The sequence below is a fragment of the Rhea pennata genome, chromosome 12, assembly GCF_028389875.1.
Source record: "Rhea pennata isolate bPtePen1 chromosome 12, bPtePen1.pri, whole genome shotgun sequence".
Classification (NCBI taxonomy): domain Eukaryota; kingdom Metazoa; phylum Chordata; class Aves; order Rheiformes; family Rheidae; genus Rhea; species Rhea pennata.
Window position 1 is genome coordinate 7,138,815 of NC_084674.1, and position 25,274 is coordinate 7,164,088.

The window sequence follows — 25,274 nt, forward strand, 5'->3', positions numbered from 1 at the left end:
AAGACTGGAGCATGGGTTACACTCGCATTTAACCTATGGGAAATACATAAAAATGGTGCAGGACCTTCGGCATGTGAATGGATACCACACTGTGTGTCTGAGCACTTTATAAGCAGCTAGACTTGTTTCTGTTCTGGTCTTCTGCTAAGACAAAGAAGAGGATGCACATGGCAGAGTGTAAGGCAGAATTTGAAAACCTGGTGTGATTTCACAGCTAGAGACAACTTAAGCAACTCAGAAGTAATTTCCTGTGCAATCCATTAGAAAAGGTTTAAACTTCATTTGTGCCGTTCACTTCGGTCTTTAGTCCATCTCGTTCATCTCTCAAAGGTTCCAGCTCAAGCCCATCATGTAGGGTTTCTTTGTTCCAGTTACTTCTGCCTTCATTTTCTGTCCTTACAATTTTAGGATCCTCTTCTTTTGCCTTTCTTTCCTTTTCCTCTTTGGCAAGCATACGATAATTATAGTAATTCATGATGAATAGGAATGTTCCTGCTAAGACCATCACAGCTCCACATTTAATGAACATATATTTATAGTCCCCAAAGGTATCAATAAGAGTTCCTGTAAAACATATATTAAAAAAAAAAAAAGAAAGAAATTTAGAGACAAAGCAAGAATATTGCGTTTGCAGTTCCTAAATATAAAGAGATACTCTTGTGGCATTAGGATATAATAAGACATTCTTTATACTTCCGATCTGTTCAGTTCTGATCCTGCAAATACTTCACACTGTAGCCTGCAGGTAGCTACATTAATGTCAGTAGTACTATCAATTTGTACAGTTAAGCAGAAGGGCACAGAGAACCTATATCGTAATCTCCAGATTTTTCAGGCACATCTATTTTTCCATGGAGAAACAAAAACCCCGGGTCACTTAGCCTGTACATAGTCTTTCTCTTGACTTCCAGCAATCACCTTATAGGGTGAATGACATTTGTCTAACCTGGTAGTCCTAAGACAGCCAACACAAGTAGCTTTCAGGAAGCCCTCTGTGAGGTGGACATCTGGCCACTGAGTCTCATCTCAGACTACTGACTAAGGCCCAGCAATTTATTTTACCCCGGGTCATTCACCAGCATCAGAAGGTATTCAGCTTTTGGTCACAGCTGCCCTTTCTGCATTTAACCTGTGACCTAAAGATGAAAGGGCACTGCGTGGAACTGGAAAACATTAGTTCCAGGGAAAGCAAAGATGATGCTGTCAACGTCAGATAATTTCAATGCCAAGAGAAATGTGACAGGTTTCTCTCAAAGGTTAATGCCTCAGCTAGAGAGTTACAGAGTAATTGAAGGGAGATGGCTTAATTGAAATGTCAGTGTTCTCCATTATGTCAGAATGTAATGCAAACTTTATTGGGTTTATGATCCTGAGTATTAATTCCCATTTACCGGAGTAACATGGACTATTCTTAACATCCCAGATGCTAATTAAAGTAAGACCTACTTCTAACCTGGCATTCACAGTACAAATAGTCCTGCTTTACACTGGCCCATCATCCATTACCTCCCTGACTTTTTGGAATATGTTCTCCTCCTTAAAAAGAGGGATCTTTAATTACTTCCTGACTGACTCTTAATGACGAAAATCTGATGATTAATTATCCCATCACATACCCTAACACATACACTAACAAGGGATTTTATAGCTACTAAATAGATTTACTGATTGCAAAAATAAAGATTTTAACTGTTTTTGGCCGACAGTTCTTCTTGAATTATTCCTACATGTCTATTTTCAATGTACTGTGTTTTTCATGCTACTCCTGAAACATCAGCCAAATGCTAATTGTAACAATTTTTCCTTTTCTGCTAATCAGGATGACCTAAAGGTCTTCTAAATAGGTCTCAACAAGAGTTTTAATGAGTAGAGTATTGGAAAATTCAACAGTAGGATAGTCTCGCCTCTTTTCCTTTGAGACTAAGATAAAGTCATAAAACATGCTGAGAACAATTTACTTAGTTCATTAAAGCAGAACCCTGCAGTAGGTTATTAAAATGCCAAAGAACCAATAAATTTGCTGCTTATTAAAATTGTGGGGAAAACCCTACAGAACTAATATTACTGAATATTACACAGAACTGTTTTAGCCTCATTAGCAGTCTTTGGTCATTAACTTAATCTTCCACACAGAAAATTATATAACTCAGAAAATGATCATTTTTAAATCATATTTTCTTTTGCTTGTCATTAATTAAATAAGGAATCTCTAAGAAAACAAGAGGATACAGCTGCCTCTGTCACACTCTATGCACTACATGGTAATACAAAGAATTAAACGGCTCTGCAGATGTGTCATATTGAATAAGAAGCTTAGCCAGTTCTCAAGTTTTGAATCCAGGAAATGGATTTATCCTGCTTTCTGTCTGTGCAGTCTTTAAACTTATTTGGAAATGCTGTCACATTCAAAAGAATTAGCAGAGTTTAACTTTTATATATCCAAACACATACAGAACAGATAACCTAGTTAAGTATGTTATCTGTACAGCACACCTAAAGGTGACTGGTTAGCAAAACATTTATTCTACCTTGCATATAGGTGAAGTGCAAATTTCGATAGAGAGGATGATATCTGTACACTGACAGGATGTCATCTACAAACTCATTTAATTCATGGCCAAGTCAGATTGGATTTGACTCTACTAGAGCCAAATGCCAGATTCAAATATTGTCTTCCAGATGTAGTATGTTCTTCATAGAAAAAGAAGAATTGAACACGTGCTATATAGGGAAACAAGATGAGGCTCTTAAAATCACAGGAGCTCACTGCACCACTTAACTTCAGATGCCTATAGGCAGTGTTGGAGGGTTTAATACTGCCAGCATGGAGCTTTGAGGGTCTCTGGCTCTTGCACACTTTCCCTGAGCGTCCCTTGGGGCTCTACAGACACGTGTAGAGACTGCAGTGAAATGAAGTGACATGCAAGCTGGACCTCACTCTCTCAACACCAAGAAATAGCAGTGGCTAGTAAATATAAAAGAGTACAGTGAGACTAAAGACTGTAGTCACAAGGGCCTAGCACCAAAAAGTATGCTCAGCACACAACAAGAGCAGAGGACCAGGCTGTTTTCAGCATCTGTCTAAACACAGACTGTGAGACAAACAAAGGATTAATTTTTCTGAGGTGAGGAAATAATCTACAAGAAAAAGAACAGAAATCACAGCCATTTTCATAATTGGTTTTTACTCTATTAAGTATTCTAGTATGCTATATTTTTCAATTAGTTAAAAAAAAATCAAATCTGTTCAAAACAAATACCGTACCACCAAAAATAAACATGATTTATTTTTGGAACAGCTTCAAATCTATCAGATGTGCTGAGATGACAGAAATCCATAAATGGAAATACTCAAGAATCACTATAAACTATTGACACCAAAATTAAAATATTTACACGTGATTGCTGGATCCAGTACAGCCTAAGAGACAATAGCAAATATTAAGACCCTGGGCTTGAGTCAAGAAAAGGATTTTATAGTGGTTTACTGAGCTTAAATTATGGTAGACTCCAGCCTTTCACAACAGGCTTTCTAGGGGAAATCGCCTGAAGTGCAAGTTCCTTTGTGAGTGTGCTAGTCCCACCTTGCAAGTTCAGTTTAAGTGCTTGAAAGGATCAGGGAATAAAATCTCCCTCCTGCATCCAGATCACCTCCCAAATGGGTGGCTTCAATTGCAGTACTACACAGAAAGGAGTAAAGGAGAAATGCTGGAACAGAAAACTAAACCCTGCATTCTCTGTCTAATTACTCCTGGAAAAAAAGGGTGGGAAACAGAGAAAACACATTTAAAAATCACTTGTTATGAACTATTCCTGCAAGAGGACAAATACAGGCCCTTTGAGCAGGGAACGTCGTCCCGGGGGAATTACAGGAGGAAACGCGCTCACCTCCGATCGGTGGCCCAAGCAGGATCGTGCAACACTCCGCAATGGTGACCAGGCCAACGGCGCTTGTGAACCGGGTGGCTCCCACGAGGTCCATGAGCGTCTCAAAAAGCATGGCGCAGACCATGCCGAAGGCCAAGCCGAAAAAGATGGAGTAAACGACGAGCCCTGTGTAGCCTGAAGCCAGGGGGCACAACAGGTGGCAGGCACCGTTGAAAGCAATGGAAAAGCTGAAAAAATATTGAATCTTCGGCCTCACCCACTTGCTATTCGCGATGATGCCGGTGGTAGGCCTGGCGATCATATCCACGATGGCAAGAATCGAAAGGAGGAAAGCGGCTGAATATTCATCAATGCCGATGTGCTTTGCATATGGTGCCAGGAAAACGATGGGGGCAAAAAACCCCAGGAACATGAGAACGTTTCCAATCAGGTAAATCAAGAACCCTCTGTGCTTAAAGAGGGAAAAATCAAGATACTGATTGATTTTTTCACAACAGTCCTTTTCTTCTTCCTCTTCTGGTTTGGCCTCCGCAGGGGCGTATGTAGGATTGCTCATTTCCGTCGACGTCTTAGTGACCTCTTCTTTTGGAGTCTCCTTCCCTTCCTCAGTCATCTGTTTTTTGACCGATTGTTTGGCCACCCCAATAGGCCTGAAGAGAGCTCCTGCCACGCAGCAGTTTAGTAAAATTGCCCCAAGAATTAAAAAGCTGCCTCTCCAGCCAAAATTGTCAAAAAGGAACTGGTTGAGAGGAGCCAGGGTACAAAGCATCACGGGGCTCCCCGCCATAGCCAGGCCATTTGCAATGGGTCTTCTTTTTAAAAAGTATTTCCCTATGATTATCACGGATGGCTGGAGGTTGAGAGCAAGGCCAAATCCTGGAATGGAGAAAAGCAGTTGAGATACACACAGGAAGATTAGAGACCCTTTTATCCTTAGCTTCTGTTTTAAGTAAATTCATGGAGAATTGGTCCACTGGTGGCTCTTCAACACAACAGTCTAGATAGAAATATTGCTCAAGGTATACGTAAACTTCTGGCTGCTGAATCTGGGGAACTAGCCCCTAGAAAGGTACTTTGGATTAGAGAACATCCCTTCCTTTGAGGCTACAAATCTCTTGGGTAGTCAATCCTACTTCCAGGAGTTTGCTTTGTACTAAATCAAAGCTACACCTTCAACAAACGCTGGAGGGCACACAGACCTCCCCCGAAACGTAGCCTCAGCCACTCCTTCCACTACTAATGTGGTGACATGAACAATTCAGATTCGATGCAAAAGATGAAGAGGTCTGCAAGTATGCAGCAAAACAACAACTGAAGATGCTAATTAAACAGGACCCTAGAGTGTTTCTTTTAATTAAAATTTATTTTTCTTGCATTTAGGTATATAAATGGCATTACAAATCCACATTGCTAATACAGTTAACCAGCTTTTCTTGCTCAGGTGAAATCCGAAAGAAGAACTATTGAATGCTGCAGCAGTCTGAAATTTCTGGGGCTCTGTTGCAGAGCACTAATAAGTAATTTCTGTTTTCAAAATTTCTACGTGCTGCATTTCCTTAAAAAGGAACTTTATCAGAACTTTATCAAAATGACATTTAAAAATCCTGCCACATATTTGCTGCCTATCATCTAGGAAAGAATGAGCCACACTAGAACAAATCGAAAATGTAATCCTTGAAGTGATTATACCAGAGAACATGAATCCTGAAAATAGGGTCATGAAGATTTTTTTCTTGTTCATTAGTCTATATAATTAGTTTGTTTAACTGTGTGGTACATAATTAGGTATATTGCTTTACAGAAGAGAATTTAGAGAGGTCAAGGTCCTCAAAATTAATTAAAGAACACTATCATTTGTAGCTGATATAATAGAATCCAGCTGATGCAGCAGAATTCAACTGAAGTTGGATAGCTTAAGTTTGAGTGTTTTTACAAAATTATGTCTTTTGTCAAATCTAGGATTTGTTTATTAAAAAATGACCCAGAAGTTTAAAACAATAAAAATAAATTGAAAAAATAGAACATATTAGTATTGTCTGGGTAGGAAGAGATGTTCTTAGCATAAACCTTTTCTTCTTGATAGTCCATATATTTGGTAGGGCACATCTTTGGGAAATACAGGCTCTACGTCACGCATAAGGGGCCAAATTCATCCCTGTGAAGAGCGCCAGCCTGGGAACTATGGAGGCAAAACACAGCATTAGTTAGAGAATATCTTTGCCAGCTCTCAGAAATAGGAATTGGTTTCACCTGAGAAGATGCAATACAGTGGATTCAAATTTGCTTTAACTCCATATTTCCCAGGGTGTTAGGTTAGTGCAGGAATTGAAAATTCATTTTCATGAAATTATTTTTGGTAAGGATCTACCACATGCAGTGGCCAAAAGAACCCCTCAGAGGAGAACGAAAATTAGATTGGCTGCCAGCTACCCACTTAACCAATAATCAACTAGAATCTTTTATTATGTGAACACTAATTTTCAAGTCAGACATATCTAATTTAATATTACCTCATGCTCTTCCCATTAATTAAATTTGGAGAGTCTCAAACTGACTGACTGGAATTTCAATTTATTTAAGCTTTTGGCTGACTTCAGATGGAAATATTTATATACATTTCATTCCAGTTTTCAGGAACTATGGCAGCATTCCCATGACTGAAGTTATTACTCAGATAACCCCATTTTCTCCCCAAGAAATGACAGAGAGACCCATTGGTGGTCCCATATGAACAGAACTAAGTCTGTGCTGGGGGAGCATCTCTTTATAATGAACGTATCTTCCTCATTACCAGAAGGTGGAAATAAGTGGTGCTACAGTATTGCCCTGAGCAGCTGTTGATAATGTTCTTCCTTTTGTAGCGAGGGGAGTGCCCAACAGCTGCTTCAGCGCTCAACACGGAGACCAAGCAAAGCCTTCAGCCTCTTTAATCAACATGCTTCATCCTCGATCCCTTTTTATTTTGCAGTGGTCTAACTGATAAGCGACTGAACTAAACTGACCAGTTGTTATCAGCTTGTATTTAACTTTGAAATTTGCTGCTTCTGTCTCAGACATGAGGGGCCTGAGTGCTCGAACGCCTGTCTCATGCATCCGAGCTGGCAGTCGTCCAGGACACCGGCTTGGAAAGCTGGAAAGCCTTTTTTTCCTTCAAAGTGCTATAGGGAAACAAACCGTCACTGCAGAATAGAACATGGCTTCTTCAGCGTGTTCAAAAGAAAGCGTCCCCTGCACCCCCAGCTCCCTGCCACCAAGGACAGCATTGCTTCAGACCTTTCTCTGGAGGTCTGAAGCTCTGAACAGGCTGCCTCTGACTGCGGAGCCAGCCCCTGATCTGCATACAAATGGAAAAGATATAATCAAGAAAGCAACTGAGATTGCTGTATCTAATCCCTCCACTGTAAACAGATACTTCCTGCTCTGCTCCTCTGAAGAGATTTCAATTAGTACGCCAAAGGCACAGGACTGCAGCAGAGACCTCCTCGCACCAACTATCTTGTTTTTATCCCCAACCCTGAGAATTACATGAGCGTGGTCTTTTACGTCAGCGTGTTTCCTTTTCAGGCTGCTAAGAAGGAGGCTAGATAAAGTATGATGTTTACAGGTTGCTTTATATTCATTGCAAATTGCTTTTACAAAAGTCTCTCTCCTCTTACAGTAATGCTGTCTCAGCCGTGTGATCAGTAGGCAGCTTTATATAATTGTCCTTGAATGCTTCCATCTTAGTTCTGAGCAGGAAAAACACTTCAGGCGTAATTAGAAGCATCAACCACGTTAGCTGAAATACAAGTGTCTCCCTCTCTTCGTCAAATTAATATTACCCAGTACACACGCCATGCCTGGAGGTGATGGGTTATTAGCTAGGACTCCATACAGATGTGGTCATTCAACATGCAGGAGGGAGAGGTCCACAATCAAAAATATGTTTTGCTCTGAGGAAGCATCACAGCATTGGTGACAAGGGGGGACATGGGGCAGTTTTCTGCTGGCAGTCTGTCACTGCCAAAAGGGTTATGTTCGTGTTCATCATGCACTTGCATTACCAGCTCTCTGGGGTGGGTGGTAGGACCAGATTTGCACAGATTCTCAGGGACCAAAGAAGAGCAGCAGCATCCTCAGAAACCCAAGGTCCACCGGGGTTAGGTAAGCCCTTTTTAGGCACTGAACTGCACTTGCAAATAGGGCCTGATTCCTTCCCACAGCTTTATGCAGCACCTGGAACAGTTAATGCTTGGTTGGAACCTTTGTGCGATACAAATAGGACGATCTTTCTGTCTCCATAAGGAGCAGTTTTGTTTCACATTTCTCCCTACAGCTAGGGCTGTATCTCCAAGTCAGTCCTGGTGTGGACCAGTGCACACCAGGTGTATGTAACCAGTAGACTTCTCTCCATGCAACTGGGACAACTGCCTCACCCTCCATGTTAGCACTGCTCCCTTTGTGAGACTTTTTGCTCACCAAAATGCATATAATAGCACAAGATTTATGTTTTCCATGTGCTAACCTAGTGTTTGACAACTTGCTAGAGGACCACTGCTTAGACGGGAATGCTGCAGGCCCAGGCATCGACAACTTACTTCTGAACTTGTTCATGGGAGGCATTGCTGATTTTTATTTCTTGCTGCTTTGTTTCTGGAATCTCTTTCAAGGAATCTGCAAGATTTATTCATTCAATAATAATAGAATTTCAACTAACTACAGTGGCTCTCTGTAGAAAGAAAAAGGCTTAATAGAAGGAATCCTACACAGCACTGTGCTGATTTAATAAAGCAATGTTGGTGTAAGACAACAGGGTGACAAACTTTCTGTCCCGACTTACTTTGCTAGCAGTATTTATTGATGTTAAATGTTGAGCTCATACTTTTTGTGTTCACATAGCACTAATACCCAATGCAGCAGCAGTGACAGGGAGCACATTCATTAAACCACACACCTTGTAATCTAGAAAGCCCATTTAGAACTCATGGTGTCACCTTTTGGGGCAGATATTGTAGTTACATTGGAAGTAACACTGGCAGTGCCTTAGCCAAAATAATCTGAATTATGTTGAGCATTCAGCTTACAGTTAAGCACCAATACTCACACAGATAGAGGACTCCAATCCATCTACCTTTGAAAGCAATGACCCAGCACCTGTAGACTTTAAAGGTGATGGACCAAGCCTATACCTTCTCCTGTTAAAAGTTTTCAATATGGAAATACATATTTAAATACAGAACTTCAGTAAGGAAATAGAGAGTTTTTTCAATAGGCAAAAAAATTAACTACATTTCAGGGAAAGTATTCCACATTTTCAACACAGCCTAGTGGTTATTTTTTTCAGATAAAGAACCTTCTACTGTCACAAACAAGCAAACAGCAAAAACAAAGCAAAACAAAAAATCTGAAATCTCACTGCATTTTATGTATCTCATAGACAAAATATATAGACATACATAGTCATATAGGGTTGCTGGTGCTTTCTTCTCAGTCATAGAGAACTCCTACCTGCCCAGGGCAGAGTGCAGCAGTGCTGAGGACACTAATGACCACCCTCACCACTGCCTGTCATCTGCAAAGAGTATATCCCACGTTAAACTCTCCCCCATGATGATTAGCAAGGAATACAGAGTTTAGCAAGAAATATGTTCTTTGCTAAAGGTCAGCTGGAGCAGTTAGCAGCAAAGGTCCTTATCCCATCAGTATTTTAAATGTGCACATCCCTTGGTCTGCCTGGCTTTGCCATTTGCCTTTGGCCAAGGTGCACAAGGTAACAGCAGTCAGAAGTGAGCCTCAAGTGCAGGGAAAAGAAGATGCTTTCTTCTTACCTGTAATGAAGCCCACGCAGATGTAGAGCTGCACGATACTGGTGCAGAAGGCAGCTGAGACCATCCCTATGCCACAGAGCAGACCTCCGAACATAACCACGGGTCGGCTGCCATAGCGGTTTACTAAAATACTGCTTATAGGACCTGGGGAAAGAGTGCAAAAAAAACCCCAGATAATCTTTCAGGTAGGTATCCTCTGACAGAAAGGCACATTTGATACAAAGCAAGTAAAACTCTGCAAAGTCAGCACCCTTCAGGTGCTGCTAACGGCTTCTACAGGAACAAAATGGAAAAAGAGAAGATGACCTCTTCTGTGTGGAGTGCTCTGCTGAGATGGCAGCATGTCTCACGCCACATGGTGGTTGTGTGCAGCTGGTGATGGTCCTTACCCCAAGGACTTTAAGGTGTCCAAAGAGAAGGAAAACAGCAACATCAAATCAGGTGAACACATGAATCAAACCAAGGGACTTCTTGATTTATTAGGATGCTAAACCATACACATGAAACACTGGTTCATGTTACAAGGCTAATATCATGAATACTGTTCATTTTTAACATCTCTATTTAATGCAGTTCTGATACTGCTGACCAGCTGACTGATGCTCCAACAGAATGGTTGTTAATTAAATCTTAATAGCTGTCAACGTAGGTGGAAAGAGTTCGGTATGATGGATTAGCTGCAGCTCAAAAGAAACAGCTTGATCTTACATTTATGTAAAGAGGCGGTTCAGGAAAGTGCAAAATTGTGAAAAGGGGAAATGGCAGAATAATGTAGATACTGAAAGGAAGCATCAAAGTCTGAGGAAGTAAAACGCAGATAGCTTTGGGCAGAAGAGGAAAGAAGGGAGTTCTTTGGTATAGTAGTCTCAAATAGTTGGAGGACCAGTAATAATTTATGTTGGAGGGACCTTTGGAGATGTCTGGTCCAACCTCTGCTCAAAGCAGGGTGAACATCGAAATTAGATCAGGTTGAGAAATCAAAATTAGAGAGAGCAAACTAGGCAGTAAAGGGTGTTTGGTTCAGAAGTATGAGAGGTAGGAGAAAGATTCTGTATCAGCGCCAAAATCTTGAGACAAAATGCTGCAAAAATGGTATGGGAAATGAGGCAGGGTGATGCAAGCAGCATTTAGTATCTTTTCACACACTTTTAGTACAGCTAATAGCACTTCTCAGTATACATCAATTGTGTTTCTGAACCTAATGTACCTGTTTGCTTTCACTCCTGCAGTTGTCAGTAGCCCATGGTATCCACATACAGAATACTGGAAATGGGTATTTTAAACTTACAGGCATCTCTGAAGAGTTTGACTATGGAATCTACCTCACCACAGAGCCATTAGGCAGGATATTTATCTTTTATCAAAGAAACCCAGTCAGAAATAGAGCCAAAGTCTTTCTAGACTCTGGATACCCCAATGCACGCAGGACCTGAAAACCCCAATATTCACGAAAGATGGAAGCAGAGCATCTTGACCAAACCTTTCCAGACACTGCAGTGTCCACAGAGAAGGCCTCTACCTGCAGGAAAAGTAGCAGCTGGACTTCAAACTAGACACCAGAGAACCCAATCCAGCCCTCAAACACCCAGGAAATCAAACTTCCCTGAGTTGCTGCTCTGAGGACCAAGGTTTTCTAATAGTCCTGAGCAGACCTTTCAAATGCACTGAAGCAATGCAAAATCACATTCCCAAAATTACTTCCACTGAAATCATTTGGCACTACAGAATTTTACAGGCGACTGTCCATAGGCTTTAATGGAGCAGGCCTTCAAAAGCTGTGCCGTCTCTGCAGAAACTGGAACACACAATATGTCACATTGCTGCGCGCACTTCAGCATGCACATCCAGCCGGTTTGGGCAGACACGCAAAGCACAGGCACGCACACCTGCACCTGGCCTAGATGTCTTAAGTGATCTGTGTTACATCAAGCAGGTCCAGATGCTGCTCTCCTGCCATCTAGCCACATGCCACCCACAGTGTTTTGCTTATGGGGGCACGTATACACTGACTAGCCATCAAACATTAGGGAACTTTAACAGCAGTGTTCTGGGCAGCTTCAGAAAACATCAAATAGCTCAAGTCAGGGCAGAGAAATTAAGAAGAGTGAACACAAAGCCTGGGCTGCAGTTGGGTGAAATAGGAAACACGATTATTACTTGGCTTGGAGCTATTGAAAGAATTAAAAGTGTGACAGCCTCTGGAAACACGGTGGAATTGAAAAGTAGGACCTGTCATCTACCCGTTTTTCAGCGTGCATGAAAAGAATAAAGATGCTGTATATTACCACACAGAAACCAATTACAGTAACAGTGTGTGCAGCTCAGATCCCAACATCTTTTCTTGCTAATATCTGCATGGTCAAATGTGCAGGAACCACAGGCTTCCTGTCCTGGAACTAAAACATCCTCACTTCCTAGGTGTGGGAGGCATGTGAAGTTAAAAGGAGTCGAGATGATTTTTTTCTCTTAATTAACAGAGTCAGGTAAGGACAGGGCAAGAGAAACAGCTGGCCACACTCTCAGAAAACCACCATTTACTTGGCACGACCTTGCGGGATCAGCAACACAAGCGCTGACCGATCCCCTAAAACATCATGGCAAGGAGCAAAGCCAGGCTCAGCAGCGCTCAGCCTGCGTTGGCCAGAACTGAGACGTCTGGCAAGTGCTAATGAGGAAATTAGAAGGCAAACTGAATCACTGCCTCGGACCCCAATATATTACAAAGACTAGATTGCTGCTAGCAGCTGCTGTTTTGCAGAGGGAAGGCATGGCATTTCCAGTCTTGGAAATGAAGCGGCCCATTGCACGACCCAGGAAGCTCCTTCCTCTTGACAAGCTTTCAGTTTTGGTGACTGTTAATCATCCACTGCAAGGCAACAGACGTGCGACAGCAGAGAGCGCACGGAGCTGCTGAGCCTCCTTCTGCTGCCTGCTGTGGACATGCCAAGTCAGCAAAGCGCGACTGCTTCAGGCTCTGGAATTTGCTAATTTTTCCCTGAAAAACAACAGCAACGAAGCTACAGGGAAGCCCTGGATGGTATAAACTGGTGCGCAGGGCAGAGATGCCTGTGGAGATGTCACTGGGAGCTGCGCAGTGCTCTCAGCATGGGGTACATGTCAACTAACTTGGCCTCCTGTCTCCCAAGAAGCATCACACTGATATACCCAGACTGCTGCCAGCTCCCAAGCCAGCTCAGGCAGGTCGGCACAATCCACCAGGAATACTCAGAAATGCCTCGTTTTACACCCAGAGCCCTGGCGGAGCAGGGTGCACACGGAGGGGGTCCTCTGCCTGGAGTAAAACTCTGCAGTCCGGGGAACAACAGTTCATGCCAAACATCCCCTGAAGATGCTGCTGGGATTGCAGCACCCCCAGAAGATTGATGTGGTGTAAAGCCCTGTCTTCAGCCCACATAAATCATGCTGGTTTAGTGCCTGTCCAGGATAAAGCCCCTCTTTCCTCATACCTGTGGCAGATTCCCATTTGTTGTTAGCTGGTACATGAAAGGCCGTGTCAAAGAAGCTGATTTTGGTGGCACACAAAACACAGTAACTCACCTGTGGGAAATAAAGCAAGCCCAAACTCATTTGTTAGCTTGTCCAATTACTTTTCACCTTGAGTTCTGAGTTTTCAGAAGTGAAAAGGATCCTTAAGAGAAGACTGTAAAACCATAAAGAAAATGCAAAATACGCTGGACCATCATCTCCTCTGCACAGCTAGGCTATCCTGTCATTTATTCTCTTTGAGCCACTGCCTTGAACCGTAATCCAGACAGGATCAGAACACAGACTTGGCATTTAACAAGAAGTATCAGTCCAGATCAGCTCTAACTCCTGCAACTACAACAGCACTAAATGGAGGCACCTGAATTGCCTTTTATTTTTATCAATAAGACTTATGAATATTTAATGAGGAGCAAAACCTCCAGTTTTGCTGCAAACCCCGGTGTATTTTTAATAAGCGCTCTATTTAAGATGTTCTTCTCTCACGTACTTTGGACCACATACATATGCTTTATTTATAAAGTTAGGCTTGTGGTTTTCTTTTCCTTTTTTTTTTTTTTTTTTTTTTTTTTTAACTAACAGAAGCATCATTCCCAGTTTTCAGTGAATGCTGACTCAGAGGAATTTCTATTGGAATATTTCTCCGCAGCACTTTCAGACACACAGTGAAGAACCAAGATCCAGAAGGACAGACCCTGAAATGGAGAGGCCTCCACGCCACGTGGGTTTATCCCAGGCTTCTCCAGACTGACCTTCTGGTGGTATAAAGTGGCACAGAGCCAGTGCAAACATCGTGTTTCTGTTGACGTGGCCTTGGGATGGCCATACGGATGATAGAAGAGACTCGCAGCAGCTCTGCTATGGACTACAGGTCCCCATGGTGCACCCCAGCTGCCCCCAGCTTTCCCTTCCTGGCACCCAGCAGCTCCAAAGCAGGCAGAGCTCTTTTTGTATGGGGGCTTCGGTCGGTACCAAAAGAACTGCCTAGACAGTTAATATTTTCCAAACTGCTTGAAAACACAGACAATACTAAGGAGCTCAGTGACTATAGAGAGTCATTGGGGACATAAGGAGTGGAGCGTACTCAGCTGGGAGAAAAGGGGGGAAAATCATTTATACTAATAAAACAAAGTCTATTATTAAGCTCGCAGTAAAACACTGATAGGAGCAGTCCTGCAATTTCCTCAGTAATAATCCCATTCCCTCAGTGGAATAACAACACTGCCTTTGGCCTTGTAATTTATCCACCAGGGTACCAGCCTATTGCAACAGAACAACCTTCTCATTACCCCTTAAATGAAAGCAAGTGCCCCGTGTTATTAATATGCTGCCAGAATACACCAGCCTCCCGAGGCTGAGCAGATGAGCATTAGCAATCAGCACCCATTAACGACACATGTCCTGAAAGGAAGGAAAATACAGGACACAATGACACATCAAAGCAGGGGGAAAGGGATGGCATCTTAACACCTACAACTCTGCAGGTCTCTTGCCTTGCTAGAACAGAGCTACACAGACCGGGACTCAGGGGGCTCATGCTCTTAAGTGGTTGTTCACATAGCGGCAAGTCATCGAGTTGCTGTAGCTTGGAGAACTGCTGCTTGCCAGCTGACCTGTAGTAACCAACCCCGTGTTCAGCTAGTCCAAATTACTGGAAAAGCGTTATTAGTACCTGTTAATAATACAGCGTGATGGGTTTTTTTGCAGCGGGAACAGTTGAGGTGACAGTCACAGTCAGTCCTCAAAGAGCAGACTCTAAGGACTAGTCCACCCCTGAACTTCCCTGACACCTTGTGTTGCTACTAATTTGCACTGCAAATAATCATTTTTAAATAAGGAGCTGTAAGTCCAGCATACTTGACAGTAGCCCCAAAAACTAACAGGTCACTAAAAGTTGCCTCTCTTCTCTCTTCCATGAAGAACGTGGTCTGTACATTGAAGGGGGAAACAGCATTGCTTTTAGCGGCTAGAACAAATGCTGCAGGGCAAGGCAATGTCAGCACTACCCTTTGAGATGCACAACCCATGCACGACTGCATGGACGTCTGTTACTCGATCATCAAACTGCACAGTTCACGCTCTGTGGTGCTGGTCTCCAAAGCAGGACTGGACCAGGAGCAAGCTGAGAAGCCTTTGAGGATAAAAAACTAAGTGGAGAAACAAAGAGGCAGCAGCCCTCCCCTCTTCCCTACACCCACCAGACATGTCCTTGGAAAGCCAGAGTCTGTGACCTCGCAGCAGAAATGCACGAATTTGCCACAGCAGCATCCTAATTTAAAAAAAAAAAAAAAAAAAAAAAAAAAAAGATGGCCAAGCTTCAAAGAGACAAAGCGTCCTCCTTCTTATCCAGCCATCTTATCTGATCAACACCTCTGCATTTCAATTTCAAGATTACACAACTGACGCATGTTTGTCCTGCAGCATCCTGAAGAGCCACAGGCCAGCAGTTCCCAAATCAGGGCTGGAGCCAAGGTCCTCCGTGTCACTTCATATTTAGGCAATGAAATAACCACTCCTGCAAGGGAATGGTGTCCGAGGTGCTAAGCGTGCAGCTGCTTGTGCTCAGTGGTTTTCCCTGGGTGGCTGGTTTGGATTGCACCCACACAGCCAGTCATCGCTGCTCACCTTCTGAAGGTCATGACTTCATGTATTTTGGATCTTTCCCATTTTTTTTTAAAGCTAACCTTTTACTTTGGCAGAACTGCAGCCTTTTATCTGTTCTCCAGATTCTCTATGTCCATTTGAAGTCCAACTGCAGAACGTGAGTTTGCTACGCTACCAAAACACCTATCCCCTGAGTTCAGGAGTCTTAACCACTGGCCCTGTGAGCAGACCATCAAATCAGGGCACGTCACAAAAGGGCTTTGTCCATACCCTAGAAGCCCTCCATAATTTGATCGAGAGACCAGTTGTGTTGGGGGCCCATCCAGGGGCAGAATAATCACAATGCTGCCAGATAGGTTGGCATAAAAGCTCTCACAGTCCTTCCTGTGGCAACACACAACAGTCATATTGTGCAATAAGCTTTAACACACTCACACATTACTTGCTGGAGCAGATTATAACTTACTCCTGGAGCTAATACTTGTGTGTGAAGCATTAGCAACCCTCTGACCAAAACCCTTTGCTTTCTTCTTCCTAGTTCTTATTAATCGCTGTTTTTATTAAGTCTATCACATCTCTATTACTCCTGCCTGGTGACCTTGCTAGCTCCAATGAAGGACAAAATGATAAAGCTTTGTGACCAAGTCCACGAACACAGAAATATTTCACCTGAACCTACAGTGCTATTATTGCTTTTAACGAGAACAGGGCTATTTAAAAAAATAAAAAATATAAGCACATATGTGGTGACCTTGCAGGGCTTGAGTTCTCTCCAAGAGCCAATAGAAGTATATGAATCTGCAGCGCCATCCATTACAGGAATCAAATAATTCTTCACCCAGCTTTCTTAACAAAATCCAAGATCGTAACAGTGCTGCTACACTCGGGACTGCGTCAACACGGGAAGACTCATGGTTTCAAAGACACAGGGAGCCAGACTAATGCTTGGCAGGACTCTACAAGTTGGTCATAGCACATGAGAGGGTAATGACCAGCACCATGGAGATGGTACACAGGTGACCATCTGCCCGGGCCCAGGACATGATGCCTGGCTGCTCACCAGGTATAATGATGCGGCAGGATGCTGTTTATCCATGGTGGATAAACAGGTAACTCTTGTTTCAACCTAAGAAAATCTCCAGGTAGAAAAGCACATGCCTAGGGAAACCCATAGCCCTACTGAAAAATCTTTGATTGAACCAATATTGTAAGCGGTTAAGTAGAGAGAGCTAACACATGATGCATTACTGCAAATGTCTGTCCTTCTCCTTTCCCTTCCCCACTCCTCTCTGTTGCAACCCTCACTCAGTCAGTACTAAGAGTTGATTAAGGAAGTGGCAAATGCCATTTCAGATGCCCTCAGGTGAGCGAGATGTCCCACAGGATGGTCAGATACGACACAGCACCTGGAGGATGCAGCTCCTGGAAAACCCAGGGCACCTCAGACAGCACAAAATGCCTTTGCTGAGGAGATTGAACTGAACCCAAAATACCTCAAGGAACCCATTTCCCCCAGGTCATCTCACATCTGTCCCAAAGGTGCGCATCGACTGGGGGCTCTCCTCAGCAGCTCCAAGCAGCACGTGGGGCTTGCAGAGGGCAAGCAGGGAGCAGAGGCACAACAGGGAACAGCATTTGCTGAAGGAGAAGCAGGTCAGTGGCAGGGCCAAAGGCACTCGGTGCCCCAATCCCCGGGATGTGAGCGTCTGGGAAACACTCCAGACCACCCGCCCGAGGAAACTCCTCCATGAACCGCTGTGCAGAGCACAGGAGAGCGGAGGACATCACTACAATCACAAGCTACTGAAGAGGATGAGACAACAGGCTGCCTGTGTCGAACACAGCCTGGCCCTGTGAGTAGCAGCCTCAAGGACTGCACACACATAAGCACTGCACACATGTACGAGTAAGCGCTGAGCACTGCCGAACGCAAATCATATTCACCTTCCTATTTCTCCGTTAAATTCAAGTTATAGAAAAAGATGGAAACCCCATGCTGCGATCACCCAAGTATAACGCACAGGGATAACCCCTCTGCTTCTCAGGAGCGAAGCTACTTGTGTGAGAACTTGCAGGCTCAGGGCTTTGGCTTTCTTAAAAAAAAAAAAAAAAAAAAAAAGTGAGAGCCACTGCACATGCTGCTGCAGCTCCTTTTCAGCAGCAAGGATCCTCCAGGCATGCAACCTGCTCTTATGCAAATGTAGGTCTCTTCACCACAACGAGGAGGACTCCCATCACTTTGGGCCTCTGAACAGAAAAGCCACTCCAAAATGCTGGCAGGTCCCACTGTAAAGAGCAATACACAACACACACAACTTCCAGGCATCGCCCGGCAGCCCCATCACCCAATGTTGTGGAAGGAAACGCAGTTGCAAAGTCTGGCTCCACTGATCAGCAGCACATCCTACCCTGGCCTTGTGGACCACCAGGTGGCTATCATAACCACAAATGGCTTGAGGAAAGCTGGCACCTCCTGAGTCCTAATCTAAGCTCTGATTCTCCTTTGCCGTTTGCCCTTGATGAAAAATCACCTCCCATCCTGTGCCTCCATTTCCCCTTTTAGTGCTGTGGTATTTCACAACTAGTTGTAAGCACTTGGGAAGGCGAAGAGCCTCATGTGAGGTCTTCTCAAGTGAGAGGAAGATTTTGATGAGGTTTTGATCAGACCAGAAGAGAGAAAATGGGCAGTTTTGATTAAGTAAAAATTGCAGAATCAAACTCGTTATTAATATTGCTTTACGTCAATGCATATTGTAAGGTCCTTCCTGAATCTGTCACTGTAATTTATCATCCTAGCAATGTAATAAAATAAAGCTATAAAATCTTGTATTAAATGTTCAAGGTCAATTTCCAACTTTCAGCTTTCCAAGAACAGTGCAATCTCTCCCTAGCTGCTTTAGCAGATACGCTATTAAACAGTTACAAGCTCTGGGAGAAAGTTTCTTTGGAGAGAAGAATCAATTGTGGAGCATCTCCAGAATTAAATCTTCAGACTTTCATCCAATTTCAAAATGATAAATAATAAATAACAAGAGTAAAAAGCACTAGCTGGCTTCAGGATAAGGTTTTTACTTCCAAAATATTCTCATTTTTGTTACGTTGCAAAATGTAACTCTGTTTCTGTCTTTGTAAAACAGAGAGAAGGCAATTCCCTAATTTTAATACAAATCTGGATATGTAAAAACAGCACCTTGGTGCTGTATAACAACAGCATCAGAGACAAAGGCCAAGACTCCCTTGTGTCAGATACTGAATAAAAACAATATAAGGTCCTGATACATCTTAATGTTTTATATATTAAGGGACAATAGAAGCAGCAAATACAGCTACTAGCTATATGCAAACACACACACAAGGCCTAGCTGCACAACAATTGCAAAAGAAAGAGAGACATTCTTCAAAATTAGAAAAAAAAAAGGTCATACTTCTATTCCAGCCACAGGTATTCAAGCTTATCAGCTAAAATGACTCTGTGTCAGGATTTGGTCTGTGAGATTCACTCAGGCAGCTTCTGTTGTTCCATTACAATGATGAAAGGATCATTTTGGCCACACAGTCATCATAAAAAAACTGAAAATGCAGATATTGTCCTAGGTATTAAATTATTCTCTCTATTCTGGCACATGTGGCAGAAAGCCAGCTCATTTTTCAAACTCTAACAGCAGGCCATAATAAAAGACATTACTTCTCCCCACAAACATTGCCTCCCTTATAGCCTTAGAGGAGACCGTAACAGCTACAAGAACATTGCTGCTATTAAATTAGTAGCATCAGTATTTCTTATTTTTAGAATGTTTGGCTGCTTCCTCTGATGCTGAATAGGGCAACTAAATTACTAGCAAATTAATATTGTTTCTAGGGAGCTCAGCTGCCTCCTCCTTTCCTGGCTTAATGGTTATCTCCTGGGACTCACCTATGGCCTAGTTTGAAACATGCCACCCTAAAAATGGAAAAAGGGCAAGTCTGGTCTTGTGGGCATCACCGGGGCACGTGGCCCAAGTCAGGAGGCATCGAGGCCACACGCTTCAATTTTCTAATTATATTATTTAAGATCATCTGCCTGAAGGAAATTCATGCCAGTGCGCAAGGCAAGACCTCGGGAGCCCGAGTCTTGCGTTGTCACGACAAGTCCGAGGAAGCAGGTTTGCCAAAGGAAACCCTGCAAACACCATGCAGCGGGACTAGGTAGTGCCCTGCAGCGCTGCACATTTTAACCACCTCAGCGTGCCCCCATCACGTCCAGAGCCTGACGCCTAGGAGCTGAGTGACAGTGGAAAGCACCTCTAGGAAAGGATGGTGGCCTCCCCGCGGGTCCTGCACGGGCAGATCCATGGTCCTGTCCTCTGCGTGAGGCGAGGACTCTGCTCCGTAACACTGCTCCATTTGGGATAAAGAAAGAGCTCTTCACCTATGCAAAGACTGTAGAAATATTCCAGAATGGAAATCCTTCCTTATCAGATTGACAGAGTTTCACCTTGCAGGGTTTCGTCAGAGAAAAGCAATGTTCCCTAGTGCTCTTCACTCACAAACCTCTTGGCTTGTTCTGCAGCTAGAAACGCAGCGACTGCAATGTTGGAGAGAACTACAAGTACCCTGTCATAAAGTCCAAGCAATCCACTTTACCGCACACTAATCTGTTTTATTACTTGTAGTATAGTGACAAAATTGTTTTCTGCAACATAGTCCAGATTAAGAAACTAGGCGTTAAGACACATTAAAACTTCTGCAATATATATTGCCAGAGCCTCAGCTGGTGTAAAATAGCTTCCTAGGGGAATTAAACAAAAACTACAGGGCAGAAACATTCTCAGCTGCTGATCCTCAGCCTCAGCCTGCAAAACTGGTGCTGCTCAGGTGTTACAAGCCAAAGCCTCAGGTAGCCAGTAGAAATCCACAGTCACGCTGTCCAAATCAACAGAGTGCTCCAGTGCAGGTCTGGGTCAGTTTATGGAAGTATTTCCAGAAAATAAGCTTTGCTTGCATTATGTATGAAATGCAAACAAAAGCTCTGTTATACGGTAAGCAGCACAGCGTAAAAGCAAGGCCCAAAGGGAACAGGCCAAGGGAACGAGGGACCGCTCCCTGCGGAGGGCTGCAGACGAAAGCTACCGTGGGTGAGAACATCCGACCCTCCGCGCGTTGCGAAAGCGCGGAGCAGCCGAGGTGACCGCACCGGGGCCACCATGAGTGCCCCATCCGCACCGCAGCCCTTCCCTGAACTCGACCGAGCAAACGGCAGAGACTGCTGACCCCCGGGGACAGCTTTTGATCTGCGTGGCTGCCTTCCAGATTATCGCACTTCAGCCCATTTTAGTTCATACCTAGGCCAATTTTTTGTTGCCCAGAGGAAGGGCAGCAGGTCCACAGCTCCAGGCATCGGGCTTTCATTCTGCCCTTAACTGTCCCGTTGCCCACGTATGACACTGGCAAACCCACCATTTGGCCAGCTGCCACCACAAAGATGTTACATGTTACTTCTGTAATCCCAGCGGCTGCTTTCGCAGGGACCCAGTGAACATCGCTGCTTGCCTGTTTCGACCTGTTTCACAACACCTCCACTCAGCTGTACCCATGTCACGTCAGCGAAGACACGGACCACGTTAACACCTGAGGTCTTCCAACAGCACTAGCTTACCAGAAAAGTCAAACCTCTGCTCAGGCAGCTTTTGAGAGCATCTCATGGGGGGAAGCCCTAGCACTCTGATGTCTCGACACAGGCCACGCTCCTCGCAACCCCCGGCCAGCTGCAATCCGCGCTCCACGGCGCCGCGTCGAGGCAGAGGTGACAGAGCTCTGTCTTACTGCTCATGTAGGGAAAGGAAGGACAAAATGGACCAACTGCAGTGATAACTACCTTTGGGGTTTTTTGGTTTGGGTTCGGTTTTTTGCAACTCTACTAGCTACTCAGGACTACATTAAAGGCTTGCTTTGGCATTTCTAGCATTTATTTTCAAAAATAGATTCACAAAAAATAGTGTCAAATTATTTTCTAACTTACCAGCACAGCAAATCAAGCTTTACAGCACTGGCATCCTAACAACTCTAAGGGGCACCTTAGCAGAGCAGGACTTTGGCAAAGCATAGGAGCTGGTGCTCAGTTCCTTTAATGAGGATTTCCAAACCACTGAAGTTGTTCATATGTCAAACCCACTCTGGCGTTAAATGCCCAGTCAATCACATTAGACGTGTTAAATACACTCTTGGGCACATATGCTTCAATTGCTTGATGCTCTGTAAACTCCCACTGCAGCCTTGTCTGCAGTCACTAGGCAACTCAGCATCTCAGCAAGCCAAGGGGACCGCCCCAGCGAGAGGGAAGATCAAACAAGCATAAATCTTACTCAAGAACAGAGAAAAGGAGGAGAGGACTATTAAGTGGACATAACTCTGAACAACTGCAAGGCGAGTGGGAAGGTACGAAGGCACGATCATCTATAATTAAGTCTAACAGTGCCCATTTCTATCGTCATCCATATTAACAGCATAAGGCAGGGTAAAGGTAAAGCACCTTGCAAAAAGACAGCAGACACTATTAATTGAGATAAAAGACACTGCACTGCAACATCCCAGGCTCACAGCACACAGCGCTGGCTTGGAGCCTTTGAGTAAAGGAAATGGGTCTGAAAGCCTTCAAATGGGAGAAGCTGGACAAGATCAGACCAACATTTCTCCTGCTCCAGAATCACATCCTCTGCCCTGACTTGTACCAGGAGACATAGAGAGAAGCAGAAGCCCTGCACTTGATGCAGTTGTGGGACCTCTCCTCTGGGCTGTTGCTTCTAACCCTCAGCTATCGAAGTCAGAGCTACACCGTGAGTGTACATACCCTTACCGATCTACCCTAACACCACACATTTACAGCTTTCACATCCACTACCAGCCTCCCTGCACAGCCAGCCAAGGTCTGCCAGCACCACATGGCCACAAGGCTGAGGAAAACCAGCCCACACTGGCCCCTGTCTCCAGATCTGTAGTGTCCAGCAGAGGACATGTAAGACTACTCTTGACTACTTCATGACTACTGCATGAAGATGGCCATGTTAAACACATGCTTTGGTGCCAGCAAAAGCCCTGGAGGGGACGGGGTGCCGCCGAAAGGCAGAGCAAGGATTGACACAACCTGCAGAGACACCAAGGGAGCCCCCAGCTCACGAGGAAGGACACTGGACACTGAGGCACCTTCTGCTGCATTACTGGTTGACACAGTTCCCAGCACATCTGCCCACGCTCTGTGTCACTCCCCCACACTGTGCTCTTCAGGGCAGAGCTGTTTCACCCACAGCGATGAAGAGCAATCTCTAATCTCCATGAACTACTTTTAGTACACTGAAGTATACCAAAACCCCAGAAAAAATCCTTCCCAATGAGTGATGTCCTAATTTTTATATCAGCTCACAGAATTTACAGCAGCATCCATGCAGTCACATTTTTTTGTACCAAAAACTAGGCATCTCTGACTTCTAAAGCACGCTGCTTCCTAGACACTCATCTGTAAGCTACTGAACATGCTAGAGATGTGAACTGGCTGCTTTTCCTTCTTCCCCTCCCCCCCGAATTGACTGCTTCTGAGGCACTCCCCATCACAGGGGATCAAAATTAAAACCAGTTAATCAGAATGAAATTCACCCCAGTCCTTTAAAACAGGACTTAAGTAGCATCTAAATGACAAGACTGCTAGCTTCCATGCAGCAGGCTTTTCCTCCTCCGCTGCGCCCTAGGTGCTTGCCATTAGCTTGTCTTCAGCCTATATAGGACCGGACTGCTTCCACATATTGCAAACTGCTTATTTATACTACAGGAAGTGAGGCAAAAGTGCTTTTCCATGCATTTAATAAGCTCCAGTGGAATGAGACCCAGGAGCTGTTTGGGTCCCAGCGCTGGGGCTCTGCAGCTCGAGAGCAGCGGGTGGCCTGCAACGAAGGTACTGGCTCACGTGTGGCTTGCCTTTCCAAACAGCTGCTTGAATTTCATCCTTGAAGTATCACGTTTGTGGGTTCATCTGGATCTGAACAGTACCCGCAGGAAAACAAGGAGCCCAACCTCCTCAATGGACACTCAAGGCCTAGCAGAGCTGCTCTCGGTGGGACCAAGCCTTTGCAGCGGGTACAGCAGGGTGGATTGCTTCATTCAAGCATTGCTTCAGCTCCACACACCTTTAAGGTATACATCATCTTAACTTTCACTACCAGCTGCACTCTCCAGAAAGCATGATAGCGCATTCTTAAGGAAGCAAAAGAGAAAAAAAAAAAGAAAGAAAAAAAAGAAAAGTTCCTTTTTAAAAGCAAGAATACTTTTGCAAGTGATTGCACAGCGAGGAAAAATGTTAATGAAGTTTCCTGCAATTACAGAGCACGGTTCCTGTCTAGATCCCATTTCAGATTTTATCACAGGCAGCCCAATTTTTCATCGTCTGACATGATAGTGGTATCAAAAAATGCAAGAAAACAGCTAAGTTATATGCGCTGCTTTGTAAGCGATAAGAATGATTGACTCTTGCTGTTTTATTGCTCTGCTTATAACCTGCCATAGTAAACACGCAGCTGCTTCATTTATTGCTCTACTCTGTGCTCACCTTTAGCTGAGAACCAAACCTCGTTATTTTATACTCCGTCAGGTCTCCGGGCTTCTCCCCCCAGGCCCGCAGGGAGCTCGTGATGGGATAAGGCACCCTGCCTGGAAAGGCGCCGTGCTCCACAGCCCTTCGGGTGCCAAGTTACCTACTGGGGTCATAAGCAGGCGTCTCTGCCCCATTCCTGCTGCTGCGGCCGCGCGCGCCAGGGCCGAGCTGCCGCGTTATTTCTGGCTTTGCCCAACACGTTGCAATGCAGCGGGTACCGCAGGCTCACTCACCTGCGCCGTACGTCGTGGCCAACATAATCGAAGAGACCCACGCGACCTCGCTATAGGACGTGCCAAAGAAACCCTGGATTTCTTTGAAGAAGATCGCGATGCCCTTGGGAAAGGCGTACGCGAATCCGATAGAAACGAAAGCTCCAAGCACCACCACCCAGCCCCAGCCGCCGTCGGGCGGGCTGGCGGGTCGCCCCGCGGGCGGCATGGCCGGGCCGAGCGAACGCCCACGCGCACGGCGCTCCTCCGCGAGCCCTGGGGGGGGAGAAAAACAGAAATCCAGATGCACTCGCGCTGGTGGCGGGCGGGAACGACGGCCGTCGAGGCTCTACCTGCGCAGCTTAAACGCGCCGCGCCACCTCGGGACGGTTTGTTTCCACCGCGTGAGGTGGAGAAAAATCAGGCGGAGGAAATCCCACCGCATCTGCTGTCCCACCGCGTTGCTGCTGCTGCGTTTTAATCTTTTGGAGTCACGCGGGGATGCACACGGCCAGCCCCATCCCCCACGCGCGGGCACCCTCCCCACGCGCGGGCACCCACGCAGCCGCCCCCCCCGGGACTCCTTGCACCCCCGACCCCGGCACCCACCCGCGGGCCACGCAGCGCCGCCGCCGCTGCCCG

The 25,274-nt window shown here is 44.8% G+C and overlaps 1 protein-coding gene across 1 annotated transcript; it reads right to left on the minus strand.

Moving 5' to 3' along the window:
- Positions 1-271: 271 nt before the first annotated feature.
- On the minus strand, positions 272-24,861 carry LOC134145746 (monocarboxylate transporter 2-like). The gene is made up of 4 exons (XM_062585610.1): positions 24,654-24,861; positions 9,696-9,839; positions 3,889-4,764; positions 272-564 (listed from the first exon to the last, which is right to left on the minus strand). Exons 1-4 carry the CDS (start codon positions 24,859-24,861, stop codon positions 272-274), a joined length of 1,521 nt encoding a protein of 506 aa, XP_062441594.1.
- Positions 24,862-25,274: the final 413 nt, after the last annotated feature.